Consider the following 15,937-nt stretch of genomic DNA (forward strand, 5'->3'; position numbering starts at 1 on the left):
TTTGTTACGAATTATATTCCGCTCTTGACAATTGCCACTCGAAGGTGTTGTGCAAACGTGCATGTTCCCATTCTTACACCCATATACCAACATTTGTTTCGTTCTTGACTTGGTTTGTGTTTCGGGTTATGCAACGCTTGCAATTACAAAGCGGATCTCTCTATCAAGCTTAATTGTCGCCGAGCTTACGGTCTAATTACTTCAAATTAGTTTGAACAAGAATTCCCCATAGTAATTAAATACAAAAATATATATTAATGGCTAATAACTGCATAAAATGCATAAGATTGTATCAAAGGGTACTTCATAGTAATGGTTTTCTCTTTAACTTTAGGGACTTTGATTCACGATGCACGTGAAGGGGTTCGCATTTCCAAAAGTTATAATAACGCAATAAACAAATTTTTTGCATAAATATATATGCTACTGTATTCATAAATTTCTTGTCGTTTATGGAATTGGCAACAATAAATCTTTTTTCAATAACTTAATATTATCGCACAAAATAAATAAAATCAAAGTTAATTTTTAGCTCCACAATTGCTTCTTCTTTAAAAATTGTACATGAATATGCATAAGTAACATCCGCAATATCAGCGAAGCTCATAACTGGAGCACTGTCAACTCATAAATCATCGGTTAATGTATCCGCCCATAATCGAAAAAGAGATCCCACACACGCCGCATTGATTGGGTCCCAGACATCCGAAGGAATTGCCTGAGTTGCAGCATTTCGCAATGATAACCATTCCGGCCGAGAGACCGACGCCAACCGCCAATGGTGGCCAATTAAAAGAATATTTCATACACCGATCGGTGGGAACGATTTGATGATGGGGGAGGTACGCATATTTTCTGAAGCTTAATTAATTGCCACAAAATAATGGAGACACAATCGCAACATCGAACGACAAAAGATAGCTAGCTTAAACCGCATTTTCGCAATTATCTGAGAAAGGCCACCGAAAGACGATCCACATGTTGCCAAATGCGAAACTTTTGCTCTAATGAACGACCATCCAGTCGGTGGCGTTTTGAAGGTCACCACCAACATGTCCATCGCCAAAATCTAAGTCGAATGCGTCTGCAACGTCAAACAGTTGTCGACCGATTGCGAAATGAATTGGTTTAGTTTTAGTCTTTGATTTTTTTTCCATTTTGCTAAAATGCCTGTCTGTTTGCCAGCAGTTTGCACAAAAAACCTGCACCAGTTTCTCGATCACAAAACTCAAAACCCAAAACCGAAACCAAAAACCGAAACTCAAATTGCAAACAAACGTAATCGAAGTCGCCGGTGCGCAAGTCAAGTGAAGCGAATGTCTGAGGCAATCTGGAAATCCCAGTGACTCCTATTCAATCCGAGCCCCCTCCAAAGACCCTCCCACAAGATCCCCCCTATATCGTATCGTATGTGTCTTCTGTTGCTTCTGCACAAATGCTTGCCGGTTGATTTGGCCAGCCAACGGCAAACGAAATCATTTTTATGGCCACAATGCAGCTGACATGGTGCATGACCGCATTTTAGCTAAATGCTAAGACTGTTGACCCCAACGGCGATGAGTTGTAACTTAAGACAGCACATCAGAATACTACGAAAAACTATAAAAAAAAATAGGCATGATTAATTCAGTAATTACATATTTTACTGCTTCTTCAAGTTTTATGTTTCAGTTTTGTGAGCTAACACCATGGCATTTCAGTTAAAGTTTCCAATTAATTTAATTCAAAAACCAACCTTATTATACAAAAAAATAAAAAATATTTTTTTTTTTTGGTTTTTTCTTAAATTTAGCCCCATTATGTCCCCATTATGAAAATCACCACAATTTATAGCAAGGTGTTATTTTTAAATACAGAAACGACAAAACTAAACTAAACTAAACTAAACTAAAAGTACTTTTAAATTAAAGTGTCAAACTCCATAAATGCTATCCTTTCCATTTATGCGGAGCTCCAGATCATATCTTGACAGCGAGTTATGACTTCTTGGACTCCTTGACTTCTGCTTAACTACCTGACCGTACCCATCTCCGCCCCATCTGATACATTCAAATTGCAAACAATTAAGCGCACAGTTGCTACCGCATCGCCTTCAATCCGATTATGCAATTCCTCTTTTGAGTTATGGCCGTAAATTGTGGTCTGGTCTGGCCTAGTCTCTCGAACACGGGTGTGCTTTATCCCGCACGAAAGCTGCGCGAATCCTTTCACCTGCGTCCAGCGAACGAAACAAAAGACTCAGGCAACGAACTGGATTCCAGCGCGATTTATCCCCATTCAACTGGCATTTCCGTATTGAAAGTGTTTCTCTGGGCCTGTGGACACTCCTTCAAGTTCTCTATCTATCTTTGGTAAACTGTGTCAAGCGTTGGCCAACAAAGTTGGGCCAACGCCTTTATAAGGGCATGACAGTCCCAAATTGAATAGGAAAATCTCTTGGAAAATATCTTGGAAAACATCTTTCCCAAAAGCCAAAGAAATCAAACAGCCCCAGCGGCAGATTCCCAAATCTGGCTGCAGCGGTGACTGCAGGAGTCCAAGTCCAGCCAGCCAACTACCATGCTGCGACTTGCTGCAGCTGCTCGAAAAAGCGATACTTTGGATAAGTTGCATAATTTTTGTTTTTGCATTTAGGCAATGTTGTTGTTGTTGTTGTTGTTGCTGCTGCTGTTGCTGTGGCGGCTTTTGGAGTCACCCAGTTAGTGTGTCACTGTGGCATTTGCAGCAAACTGGCTCCGTTTTCTGTCCATTCATTGTCTTCTGTGGGATGGCTGCTGTTGATATTAGTAATTTTTTATTTCACAAAGTCGACTCGAGTCATGACATGTTGTTGCACTCGAATCATTTGCCTAATTTTTCATTGATCCGTGTGGGCGTGACAGGAGTGTACTAGACTAAATGTCAATCGACCAATTGAAACTGTCTGTTAGTTTGGGTTAGTTGGGCAAATTAAGAAACAATAGTCTTATTAAGTAGAATTTTTATTTTGATGTTTTACCAGTTAATTATTATTTGATACAATTACACGTAGAATTTTACAATGTTCATTAAATTGTTATGCAGAAAGGTTTTTACCATTTTAGAAATAGAAATATTAACATTTTCATTTTTTTATTTGATTAATAATTTTAAAGACATTTCAGTTGAGTTTTGGGTGTTGACAAATATATGTGGCTTGGGAATTACTATGCTTGCTTCATAATACTCTAAATTAACATCTCTGCACAGGGTGTTACACACACTCTCACACTCTGCCGTCTTGCATAAAATGCAAAAACAAAAGTCGAGCAAATGACATAATTCCCAGGCCTGCAAAACTATTGTCTTTCGTTCTGTTTTTCTGATCTTATTGTTTGTAAACTTTTTTGCACTAATTGCTGCTGAGTTTTCGTACAACCGAACAATGGCCAGAGTTCAAAATGATTTATTTATTTTTATTGCCAAACACGAGTTCGTTTCAAACATGGAACCAAGAATGCCGATTAAGTCGGCAAGCAATAAAAAAAACTGACCACAAGAATGGCTTTCAAGACGTCTAAAAACGTTTGTCAGGATCTAAGATAAATTAATTTCCATATTCCCAATTAACTTAAAATGGTAAATTCGGAACATAAAGAGCACTTAAAATTTGAATAAAAATTCTGTACCTCTTCAATATTAAATACCTGTATTTGCTATCTAGATTTTAAATTTTTTATATAGGCACTCACGACGAAACTCAACTAATATCTTTATTTGCATTATTTACGATTTTTGGGGAGCCAAACTGGCTGCTGTAGGTGTTTGTGTGGGCGTTGCAGTGGGCGTGCCAGCCAGTTCTTCACTGGATTCAGCCGCCAAGATCGCTGGGTTACTCAGGTTCTCTTTTTTTGGGTCTATGGAGTACAGAGTCTGGTTCCGTGTGCACTTCGTGTTCGGCGGCGATCGAAGGCGGTGCTGCGGAATTATTTTCTTGGTCTGGTAATTCAAGGTTCGAAGCGGGGCCGGGCCCCTAACCGCATTTGGCCAATTACATGGAAAATGTCAAATCAAGAGATTCGTTTTGGCCATTTTTTGCTCTGCTAGCCATTGTTAAGCTAACTACGAACTGGAGTTTTCCCAAAAATATTACAGCCCAGGGAGATTTAAGTGCGAACTGCCTGTCAGAGGTCATTATTGTTGTTCATTATGAGGGTGTTGAGGCCAAAACAGTGGCGAAAAATAATGTCCATCAACTAGCGAATCAAAAAATTTTTTTCGCCTCTCTTGTGACCTTTTTGCGGGCAATTATCAGACGAAAAAAGAAGCAGCAAAAATTACTCCATGTAAACTGTTTTTTTTTTTTTTTGCTTTGGTTTTCTAGACAATTTTCTTTGCTAACCAAACGTGCAGACCAAAGATAAACAAAAACGAAACAAAATTAAATGTCGAAGGTTTTGCACGATTGTCTTCGACCCGCAGTGGGTACAAGTTTCTGTTTTTCTGGCCATTTCAATTGACAAATGTTATTTGCCCGAGCACAAGCCCCAAGTCAAACTCGGCTCAACCTCAAGCTTAGCTCCAAAAGACCTTAGCTCCAGCACGAAACGGTTTATGACCGTCCAAAGAAAACCTTTTGCCACTTCATTCGCATTCCAATTTCAATTTCCAAAATTTGGGTCAAATTATGTCGCTCGGCGTCTCTTTAATTATGATAAATTTCTGCTTGATCTACGGCCGAAAAAAGACCCTGACTGAATGTTGTGAACAGTTAAAAAAAGTGCTCAATTATATAAAGCACTTACTTTTTCAGTGCTTGGTAGCATTACCTTCGCAGTTTCCTTTCGGAACTGTTGATTATGATAAATTAACCAGTTTAAAATCTGATGATGAGCAGGGCGAAATAGAAGTGGATGATAATATGTTTTGATTGGTAGCAGCTTCCTTATGCTAATCAACTTTGATTTGAAGAACTCAGCAACTCTTCACTACTACAGTATATTTGAGTTTACTTTCGGAGATCCACTTTAGACAATTTAGAAATCAACTCGAATTAAGCCGCAATTAGTTGGCTGCAGCACAAAAAGTGGTTCCACACTTTTGATTGGCCAAAAAAGCAAAGCAAACTTAATCAGTTTGGGGCATATTTGCACGGATCAGACATCAAAACATGTTCGGCATTCGATTGACAAATGCGTGGCATCTCAAAACTGGAGCAAACGCAATGAGAGAATGCTCTTAGGGGCAAAAAAGTTGCTAACAAATGGCTAATGACAAATGTTAAGCAGTGCTCAATAAATCGAACTTGCTTGAATGAAATCCATGAGTGCTTCTGCCCTATAACAAATGACCGTCTGTTGTGTTCGGCTTGTTAATTACCATCTATATAAAATGTTTTATTCCTTTTAGCAAACTTCTTGTTTTCGGGGTTTTTGCCTTTGGCTGCCGAAAGCCGATTAAAGCTTGCGAAAAAGCGGTTAAGCAAATTTGAATAGCTTTATTTTGGTACTTTGTTTATTGCATAATTAATGGCCTGCTAGCACGAAAGGTGTTTGCTGTCTTAGATCTAAATCATTTTTAATGACACAATTGGCTGGCCGAGAAGAACATTACTGAGCAGCATCACCGACTAAGAGTATATAAACAAATCTGTTTTTAACATTTTTATTTCGTTTGGTTATATAATCTTTACTTTTCAACAAAAACCCCCAAAATATCCATAAATTTCAGACGTGATTCCTCTAGAACAAAGGTTATAACAGAGGGAGACAAGTTTATTGATTATATTGATGGGTGTAAATACTGTACCAAATCAAATTATTAAAAAGTTAATGTATGACAACCAGTTCCCAATAGGAATATTAACGACATATTAAAACAAACAAATTTATAATTCAGTAGATTTTCATGAATTTTTTATCAACAGATCTATCGCTAATAATTTTTTTAAGAGCATCTAAGCTTCAAAGTGCTCGTCTTAGTTTTAAACATTTCTTTTTGATTATAAGCCGAGCTTTGACGTCACTTTCGCATTAGTTAATTATATTGGCTAGACTGCCAGCCAGTGAACGCGAAATGTCAAACAACAAATTAACTAATAAAAGACCCTCCTCTTTAACAGACTCCGATATAATCATATGCAAATGACTTCTAGATCTGTGAACTGAAAATAACATTATTTGAATATATGAACGGAAATTGAATATTCAAATATTGATTTTTTATTTCTCAGTGTTATCATATGGTTCTTGTAAAAATCGGCTACTTTCTAATTTATTTTGAGCCTTTCATATTGATTTTCGTCTGATTTTAGAGATCATTTAAGAAATGGTTTTGGGTAATTAAAAATTTGTGAAATAAATAAATATATAAAAAATGAATTAAAAATGTTAATTAAATTAAAAAAAAAACCTCTAATCATTGCGTTATTTGTGTTTTTTCATAGTGGTGAAACAGATACAAAGAAGTTAATGACATAATAACTTTAAATATTTTTATTTTTTTATAAATAAAAAAAGTTTTCTTGAGAAAGGAAATAAATTAAAATTAAAAATAAGCTTATAAAACCCGAGTACCCGAGCGCTAGTTGCTTTTAAAATCAAAAACCACTCTTTGAGTTAAGATCTTCGATCTATCTCTGTCCGTTTATTCAAATGTTGGCGAATCAACAACAAAATGAAAGTGATCTAGAAAAACCATAAAAACCGAGCGATGAATAAGAAACCGCACCGATCAAAACACGATGCATAAACTTGAACTTGAGCTCGGTGGTCTGGGCTCTTTTGTTAGCCGTTGAATTCGAGTTTGGTTTGCATATTTTTGTTGAGCCGCTTAAGTCATCCGCTCGGCTGCAGTGCGGAGATTCTGCGGCTCTGTCTATGGAATAGCCTCCCATTAGTCAACGAGCTGGCCACAAAAGAAGCTTTAGCACATGGGCAAGGCCTAATCACCGCCACCACCAGCACCACCCGGAGCTCACAAAAGCCACGAATTTAGTTCAACTTTGACTCAGACTTTGCCACCGTTTGTGATGCTGATGATCGTGATAATCGCGATGATCGTGGTGATCATGGTGATGATGTCTGCCGACCTTCGCCTTCAACTGCACATTACAAAGCCTAATACGCTCGGCTGCCATTATGTCCGGGCATAATGCCCACAATTAATTTAATGCACATAAATCCAACATGATTTGGCCGGCATTTGTTCTCCTTTGTGCGCGTTTGCGGTCCACTCATTGTTCACACGTTCCATTTACATGGCCATTGGCGAGTATTTCCTCTGCAGCATTAAAATGTCAAATTACCCACACCGCCGCAGCATTCAATCAATGCACCTATATCAAGGCTTGAGCTGAACGACTGAGCCTGGCCAAAAAGCAACAGAAAAGCGAAGCAAACAAGAATACTGAGCACCAAACACAAATCAGAGATCAAAAGTTCAGTCACGAAGCCACACAGAATCAAGCAGACTCTGCGGCGCATGTTTTTTTTTTTTACACCCGAGCAATTTACATTGAATATGCAACTGCAACTGAAACTGCAACTGCAGTTGCAACCTGAAATTTTTGGAAAATGTGTGGCTAATGTGAATTTGACTTATGGCTTTGGAACATTTTGGCCATTGCGCCTAATTTAATTATGTGACTGAAGTGCTCGTGGTCAGGTTTTTATGCCCCATGGCTTTGAAAATCTGAATAAAACTAACGAAAGTGAGATTTTCGCGTCACTTAAAAAATATTTGGTTTAATTATTTAATAATTTTGATTATTATTATGACATATTTTTTTTAAGCTCTATGTGTTAATATTTCTAAGCCGTTTTTAGGTGTTAGGCAACATTTTTCTTTGAATGATTTAGTTGTGTGAGCTGTTTAAATGTGAAACATTTTTGTGTTTAATTATTGTAAAAAAAAAATGTTTATCTCAACAATTTTAAACCAAACAAAACACTTTTTATTAATTGTGTGTTTATAATTGTTTACATGTAAATATTTATTACTGGTCTAACCAAAATAATTGTATTGGGGAACTGCAGGAAATTATAGAGATTGAATAACCGGGCAAAGTATAAACCATATATTTAATAATTCCACACATAGAAAATTCTGTAAACTTAGCGAGCTACAAATCAAAAAAAAACTAGTAGTGATATATAAAATAAGTTGCACTACTATTTTTTTATTACTCTAGTGAAGGTTACAAATAATTGAGATATACCGATTTTTGGAGCAAGGATCAAAAGTCCTTTTAGGCTTATTAACTTAAATTATTTTCGTAAGGTTTTAATCACAAGCTCCTTTCCACTGCGCTGTGGCCCAAGTACTTTGTATTTGAAGCGATTTTATCCCAAAGATTGCTATAGTTGAGGCTAAACAACTCACAGATACGCACGCACACAGGCGCAGATCACACAAATGACACGGACGCTGTCCGTGTGAAGCACCCTCGCGAAAAGCTCGCCTGGTGACGCATTTCCTTTGGGCCTCACACGGATTGTTGGCCAAGAGAGCGAGGCTAATTCAGGCTAACAGAGAGAGCGAGCTTTTTCGCCCGGCTGCTGCGATCTAGATGCGACGCGACTGCGCAGCCGCGGCTGAAGACAATCCCGCCACAGCATCGGCCATATAAAAGCTCGCTGCGTTTGTGCGAAATTATTCAGTTAACTGTTGCGGGTTGGTTGAGACATACAAGCCCATCTTGATCGCAAAGTGTTGAGGAGCTAAACCTAGTGCAAAATGAAATCCATGGTATGTCCGGTCTGAGCTCAGTGTGTTCTCCTTCAAAGTGTTACTTAGAATAATTGTGCTTCAAGAACTCGATTTCAGTTAAAGTGGTTAAAAAAAAATATATTTTTGGTGTAGCAATTAAAAGAAATGTATAGAAACAAATTGTTGTTTGATTAAAGCAGCCTGTTTCAACTCAAGGAATAAATGGATATTCTAAGCTGTCACATATATATTTCATTTTAGTGTCAGGACTTCTTAGTTTCCATTTTTTAAATAGCTGAAAAAGCTATATTTAGACAAATAATATTTAAAGCAGTAAAAACTATACAAGTATTTTTTGGTAAATTTTTGCTTTAAAAAAAAATAGTTCTTAGAATATACCAAAAAAAATTATTTAAAACTATAATCAAAAAAACCTAACACATATCAAAAAATAGTTTCTCGAATGTAAACAAATTTTTAGAATCAGTGAAACATAATTTTTATGGACCAAAAAGTTATTAACTATTTAACTGCATTTTAGGAACAAAAAATTTCAAATATATACCTTTAAGAAACTGAAAATTTTATAATACTCGACATTTCGTTTTGGCCACCTTTGCTAATTTGAAATTTACCCAAAGCATTGCGAAAACTTCAATCCACATTAAGTATACGCCGCATGCCCAATATGTAAGGGGGCCTAGGCCGCAATTGAACTTGGCTGATTGCCCAGCCAACTTTCCAGCCATTGCATAATTGTCATATTCCAAATTATGGAGTGACCGGGTAGGCGGAGGCGGAAGCGTCTGCAGTTGCATAACGTGGTCAACCCCATTTGGGCTCCAATCGAATTTACCATATAATTTTCGTTTGTGCCATTGCAGCTCATTTTCGGCCTTGTGGCGATGTGCGTGCTGGTGGCCAGCGCCAGCGAGGAGGCGCCCAAGAAGCTTGTGGAGGCGGCCGAGCCCGCTGAGAAGAAGCAGGAGAAGCGCGGCATTGGCCACGGCCTGGGCTACGGCTACGGACCGTCGGCGGGAGGCGGCGCCATCCTGGGATCGGGCATTGGAATCGGAGTGGCCCCCGCCGTTGCCGAGCTGCCCACCCAGGTGCACACCAACACCGTGGTGAGGACCGTTCAGGTGCCCTACCAAGTGGAGCGCCACGTGCCCTATCCCGTGGAGAAGACCGTCACCTATCCCGTGAAGGTGCCCGTGCCACAGCCCTACCCCGTGGAGAAGATTGTCCATGTGCCCGTGAAGGAGATCGTTAAGGTGCCCGTCGAGGTGCCCCAGCCCTACCCCGTGGAGAAGGTGATCCGTGTGCCCGTCAAGATCCCCGTCGATCGTCCCTACACCGTGCACGTGGACAAGCCCTATCCCGTGCCCGTGGAGAAGCCCGTGCCATACACCGTTGAGAAGCGCGTCATCCACAAGGTCCCCGTGCACGTGGAGCGCCCGGTGCCCTACAAGGTGGCCGTGCCCGTGCCCGTCCATGTGGAGAGCCATGTGAAGCCCGCCGTGGCCGTCACCCACACCGTGGCCGCCGCTCCGGCCTACGTTAGCCACGGCATCTCCGGACACGGCATCTCCGGCTACTCCGGACATGGCCTGTCCGGCCATGGCATCTCCTCGTACGGCGTCTCTGGCCACGGAATCTCCTCCTACGGCAGCTCCGGCCACGGTGGCTACCTCCACAAAAAGTAGATCAATTGATGCACTGCTGTCGAGGGCCAACTGAGAAGTGAAATCGGGTGAAGGCGAGCCAACCAACAACACAAGTCGAAAGTATCCAAAAATGAGAAACGAAAACATTAAGATTCGAGCACCCCCAATCACCATCTTTACCACGCCCAGCAACCGCCCACGTACGACTTACAAATTTAGTTTTAGTTTGTGATACCAACCGAAATTCTAGGCGGAATCCCGAAGCAGGAGAAAATCACGCGTCTGACGCAATCCCATCTAGAATGCTTGCCAAAAACCCATCTCTGGGGGCGTTCAGAAAGTGCCTGTCTCCTGGCTTCCGATTCCACCGCGTGTACAGTGCTTTTGTAGACAATCACTGAGAAATAACTGCTGACGAGTTGCTCCTTCGACTTTTTCATGTCAATTTCTTTTCTATGAAATGTTTGTACATATTTAAATAATGTAAATAAAACGAAAATTAAAAAAAGTGCCAGTTTTATTCAATTATCTTTAATATTTTGTATAACGTCCACCATCAAGACGATTTAAAGCCAATGTTTGATTGAGGATTATATTCAGGACTTTCCCACTATTTTAGCTAAGTAAATACTATTCGTTGATTTTTTCCAATAAATTCACAGATTAGCATATATTTAAAGCTATCTTTACGAAAATTTGTATAGGCCTGATATTCATTAAAATATAAACATTATTTAGAAACAATAAATATAGATGCCAAGTAAATATATAGGCAATAAAACTAAAAACAAAAAAAATACTAAAAAGTTAACTTAAATATACAAACTTAAGGAGACTTAATCATTAAATGGTTGCACAGTTCAGTAAAAAATAACCCTAAAACTATGCGATGTTAAAATATGTAAAGCTCTTTGGATTACTCAAAAAATTTTCAAAATGTTTGTTTGATAATCCTCAAAAAAATTTTGATGACGCTACTAAATTTTATCTCCAGTAGAACAAGTCATACATATAGTTTTTTTTAAATGCAACAGGCAGTATGTTTTTAAACGTTTCCGAGAGCGGATTAAATAAAAATAATGTCCAAGCTTGCTATAATTTCTTTGCTGGGTTTCTTAGCTTTAAAAATTGTTAGTGGCGATGGAGATTCTCATTGGTGCTACCAAAACAAACCTGTTAACAATACGTCTCTGGATACTACTACAAAAGATGTTAATAATTTAGGCACCATATCCGTTTATTACCAACTTCTTTTTAAAAAATATACGGTAAGCGCTTTTTACTATAAAATTATTCTGAAATAATTTAAAACTTTAATTTCTTAGACCGACACCGTACTGGAAAAAAAGAAACGTGTTTGTTGCTCTGGCTATAAAGAATCCGATGGAAAATGTGAACAAATAGAGACATTTTTTGAAAAGTATTATATATATATTTGTACAATTACGGCAATTTTTATATTTATAGCCTTAGTTTTAATTGTTGTCTATATTTGGAAAAATTCTGAGGTAACCTATATTGTAAAAGGCAGTGACCAACATCCCGTGGATACCGAAGTAATTGTGTGAAAAATACATAATTTTACATTATAAATTTACTTTTTTTAAGCCTTTAATTAGCATTCAATTATGTTGCAAGTTATTCATAAAATTTGAGTTCTAAAATATTTTATTCAAATTGTTGGTTGTTCATTTCTTTGCTTTTAATGATTTATTTATCCTCCAAATCAGGGTTAAAACTGTTTAAAAAATTTTTAAGTTTGATCGTTTTGTTTTAAAAAATGCACAGTGCATTTAGCCAGACCGTTAGCAAAACCTTACGAATACGATTTTTTAACGCAACATGAATTTTTTGACATAGTTTGACAGTGAGTTGCAATTTGAATAAACTTTAAAAAAATAGATTTGTTTGTAATACGTCAAAAAATGGTTGACATGGTATGAAGAGTAATTTAAATGATGACTAATAAAAATTTTTTTAAGCGAACGGCTTTGTCACCATTGGAAAATAAAGTATGTGATAAATCGAATATGAGGAATGGGAAAAAAATAAAAACTGGCCTGACATCCGAAGCAATCAATAAACTAGAATTCAAGCAAGAATTTGTTTTACATTTTTTTTTTCTAAAAGTCTAGAAAATAAACTTTTTGTAAAAAATATTTTAAAGATACATTGTTGCCGTGTTTGCAAGTTTTGCTCAGTATTACTAAGCCCTTAAATATATTGCTTTTTCGACTGTGTGCATAACAAACAAATTTTATTAGAAGCTTAACAAATGTTGTAGTCAATTTTGTGGTCACAGTAACTCTCAAACTGTAAATTATATGGGCAACCCTGAAGCTATGCAACAAATATCACATTAAAATGTTTAAAGCTTTTGTTCTTGTAAAAAATATATGTATAAAAGCTTTGAAGAAGATGATCTTTATGCAGTGGAGCTTGTCGAAAAGGATTTTTAGTATGCCGCCTAGTCCTATGCACTTTAAAAGTAAATTAAATTTTAAGGAGATTTTTGAGGTTACCATTTGGTGAGTAAGAAGTCATAAATAATAAATGAGATATGATTTCTTAACAAATAAAATGTGGTTACCTGAAATCACAAAACTGATACCAAGATGACTAATATATGTAAAAGTCATTTAAAAAAAAAGATAATTACTTAAAAAGTCAATAAGTTTAAGTACCAATAAAAACTACAAAACTTACAAATTTTTAAAAACTCCCCAGTTATTTTTATAAGTTCAATCGTTGTTAGCACTTGTCCTTTCTAGTTTTCTGAAAAACCGAACTAACTACTATATGAAATTAAGGAAATTTAGAAACAAAAAATCTACTATGATTTAATGATTTACTATTTTTTATGACTGAAAAAAAAATTATTTTCTTATATAACTAAATACAGCTTAAAGTTGACAGAAAGGCGACATTTTAGAATATCGGAATGACTTGCGCTTGCCAACCGAATGTTCAATAAGCCTAGCACTATGCATCAAATATAATAACAATACATAAAGCTCAATTTATGATGAAATCTTCTTTCTTACCGAATTTAAATAAGAATTCACTACTCCAGCTTTCTTTAATCTTTGCAAAAGCTTTCCTATCTTATTCATACATGTAATCCCTTTGAATTAATTTCTTTTTGCTCAATTTGTTAAAACAGTTGCATTCTATTTGTTCCCCAGAGCGGATTGCAGTAGCAAAAATGTTTAAGTTATTAATAATTACTGTGCTAGGCATTTTGATGTACCAGATGGTTAGTTGTGATCCAGAAAGGTATTTGTGCCGTCGACAAGTGGTAGTAAGCTATACAGAAAACGTAGTTAAGCCCATGAACGACTATGGAAACTTTGCCAAATATTTTACAAATTTGGGAATATCAGCAGGGAATAAGACAGTGGTAAGCACTGAATATCAAACACCGTTCGAGTGGAACTTCAAAAATTAAAATTCTTAGACAAAAACAAAAATGCAAGAGGAAGAAATTTGTTGCCCAGGCTACGAAAAGTTTCCGGACGGATTGTGCGGGCCCGTTGAAACCACAACTGACACCGCAACAACGATCTCAACGTCTACTTCAGAAGAACCCGATTCAACCACATCAACTGAGTCAAATGAAGGGGATTCATCTAGTCCTTCTAGCTTAATTAATCCAGCTAAACATTCCAAGGCAGAAAGGATAAAAAATAGCCATAAACATCTAACGTTAGGAATAATTTTTGGAGTTCTTGCACTGATCATTGCCATTGCTACTGTTATCACTTGGCAAATTCGGAAACGTAGAAATGTGTCAATTGCTGAAGACCTACAAGTAAAATTTGATGCTGAAATGCAAAGAGCTCTTTTGTAGAACTTTAATAATTGTACATCTCTCAACACACAAAGGAAATAAGTATTTGCAAAATTAAAAGATACGTATACGTAGGAAAGAAATTTCATGTGAAGCACCGTTCTTATCAGTTTGAGCAAAGTGGAAAAACGATAAAATTGAATTTCACAATAGTTCGACACGCTTAATAATAAAAAACAAAGTTCATTTTTTCAGAAGATTAAAATGTATATTGTTGCGGGATGATAAAAAGGGCATCCTTTGTTTGTGAATGAATGTCGGGTTTGATTAATGTATATTTAGTAATAATATGAATAGATATTTCGGCAAACGCGGTTGTTTATGCTTATAAGATATCTGTGGGCATTTATTTTACAAAATGTTAGATACATTTCTTGTAAAATATTGTTTTTGATGCTTTGTTCTACAATTTGTTTGTTTGTTTTAGGCATTCTTAAATTTAAAATAACAATATTGGCATTTTTCTTAAGTTTAATTCAAAACTAATAAAATAACAATAACAATCCAATTAATCAGATCATAAGATACATTTCTCACTAAATGTAACAAAAAAAAATAATTCATATATTATAAATCTAAAATTCTGAGAAAATAAAAATACTTTTAATAAATAATTTACTTCATTTTTGTATTTTAAAATTTTCATGGACTATCAAAACTTTATGCAAGTTTAAAGAAAAAAAAACACACTAACTATGGACTAGGAAATAAGAATGGTAAAATGATTTGAAGTAGAATTTTCCATAATTTAAATTATAGTTAATTTGTAATAAAATCTTTGGTCTGCCACTTCACTATCACTACGCAAATTTCTCACATAATCTCTAAGGCACTTAAGCAAAACCAAGAAATAGCAGGTAAATTGCCAAAAATAAAATGAAAAGTGGGCTGGAGAAGAGTGACGCAACAATTAAAGCACGTGAGGTAGGAGCGTGTGCTCGGCAATCGAGAGCCGGCAACATTTATCGGTGCAATCAACTGCAATGACAGGCAGTCCAGAAAGAGCCGATACGGTACGCGTTTCAAGTTCGCTGCCTGAGTCTTTCGTTTTGGGAGAACCAGTTGCCTGTTGGATTGACCAACGCCAGCAACATTGATCTTGTCCTAACCCGAGAAACTGAGCCGTGGCTCGTGTGTCGGCCCGATCGCAAGTGTGTGGGGGAATGGAGATTGGCGCGACCCAAAAAGCGCAAAAGCAAAGTGAATGCAACAATAACAGCAATAGCAAGCAATGCAGACGCAATCAATTAGCGATATGCTGATGACGTCGACTTGGCTGATATTATTGTGGCTGCTAACGGCTGCCTGCTTTGTCTGCGGCTGCCACATGTGGCGATTGCGTCATGGCGCCATGCAAACCGTCTAGCGGTAATTGACTTGCAATTTCTTTTGAGCGCAACTTTTTGGTTGCAAAGAAATTTTCCGAAACCCCAAATGTGTTGCCACATTTCAACAATCCCACAGAGCCGAATGAGCAACGGCGAATGCGACGAAACCTAGATGGTAACTTGTCTGTGCAATTTTTGGCATTTATCATAGAGGAGATCTTTAATGTGTTGCAAGCTGGGCTAACAGCAGTGCAAAAATATCGAAGTATTTATTTATTGCATAGTTTTAAACTATTTTAAATAAATATTTTTGTTAGAACTCTGAAATATATTTATTTATGACTATTTGGTACTTTGATTGTTTTTAATATGCTGTTTTACAATCGTTGTTTTTAACGACTTCATTACATTTTATTACATTCAAC

The 15,937-nt window shown here is 37.0% G+C and overlaps 3 protein-coding genes across 3 annotated transcripts in view; 2 read left to right on the forward strand and 1 right to left on the reverse strand.

Moving 5' to 3' along the window:
- LOC128263402 (angiotensin-converting enzyme) overlaps nt 1-15,937 on the reverse strand; it is a 45,683-nt gene that overhangs the window by 13,856 nt on the left and 15,890 nt on the right. The window lies entirely within an intron of this gene.
- LOC128263406 (MAGE-like protein 2) lies at nt 8,547-10,849 on the forward strand. The gene is made up of 2 exons (XM_052998437.1): nt 8,547-8,706; nt 9,552-10,849. Exons 1-2 carry the CDS (start codon nt 8,695-8,697, stop codon nt 10,371-10,373), a joined length of 834 nt encoding a protein of 277 aa, XP_052854397.1. The 5' UTR covers nt 8,547-8,694; the 3' UTR covers nt 10,374-10,849.
- LOC128263407 (uncharacterized) lies at nt 13,483-14,389 on the forward strand. The gene is made up of 2 exons (XM_052998438.1): nt 13,483-13,734; nt 13,792-14,389. Exons 1-2 carry the CDS (start codon nt 13,540-13,542, stop codon nt 14,182-14,184), a joined length of 588 nt encoding a protein of 195 aa, XP_052854398.1. The 5' UTR covers nt 13,483-13,539; the 3' UTR covers nt 14,185-14,389.

This window comes from Drosophila gunungcola, unplaced genomic scaffold (genome assembly GCF_025200985.1).
Source record: "Drosophila gunungcola strain Sukarami unplaced genomic scaffold, Dgunungcola_SK_2 000001F, whole genome shotgun sequence".
NCBI lineage: Eukaryota > Metazoa > Arthropoda > Insecta > Diptera > Drosophilidae > Drosophila > Drosophila gunungcola.

Excerpts from the sequence above, each read along its gene's own strand:
- LOC128263407 (XM_052998438.1), top strand. The coding sequence starts at position 13,540 with ATGTTTAAGTTATTAATAATTACTGTGCTAGGCATTTTGATGTACCAG. Across the intron at positions 13,735-13,791 it reads CAGCAGGGAATAAGACAGTG|ACAAAAACAAAAATGCAAGA; the intron begins GTAAGCACTGAA and ends TAAAATTCTTAG.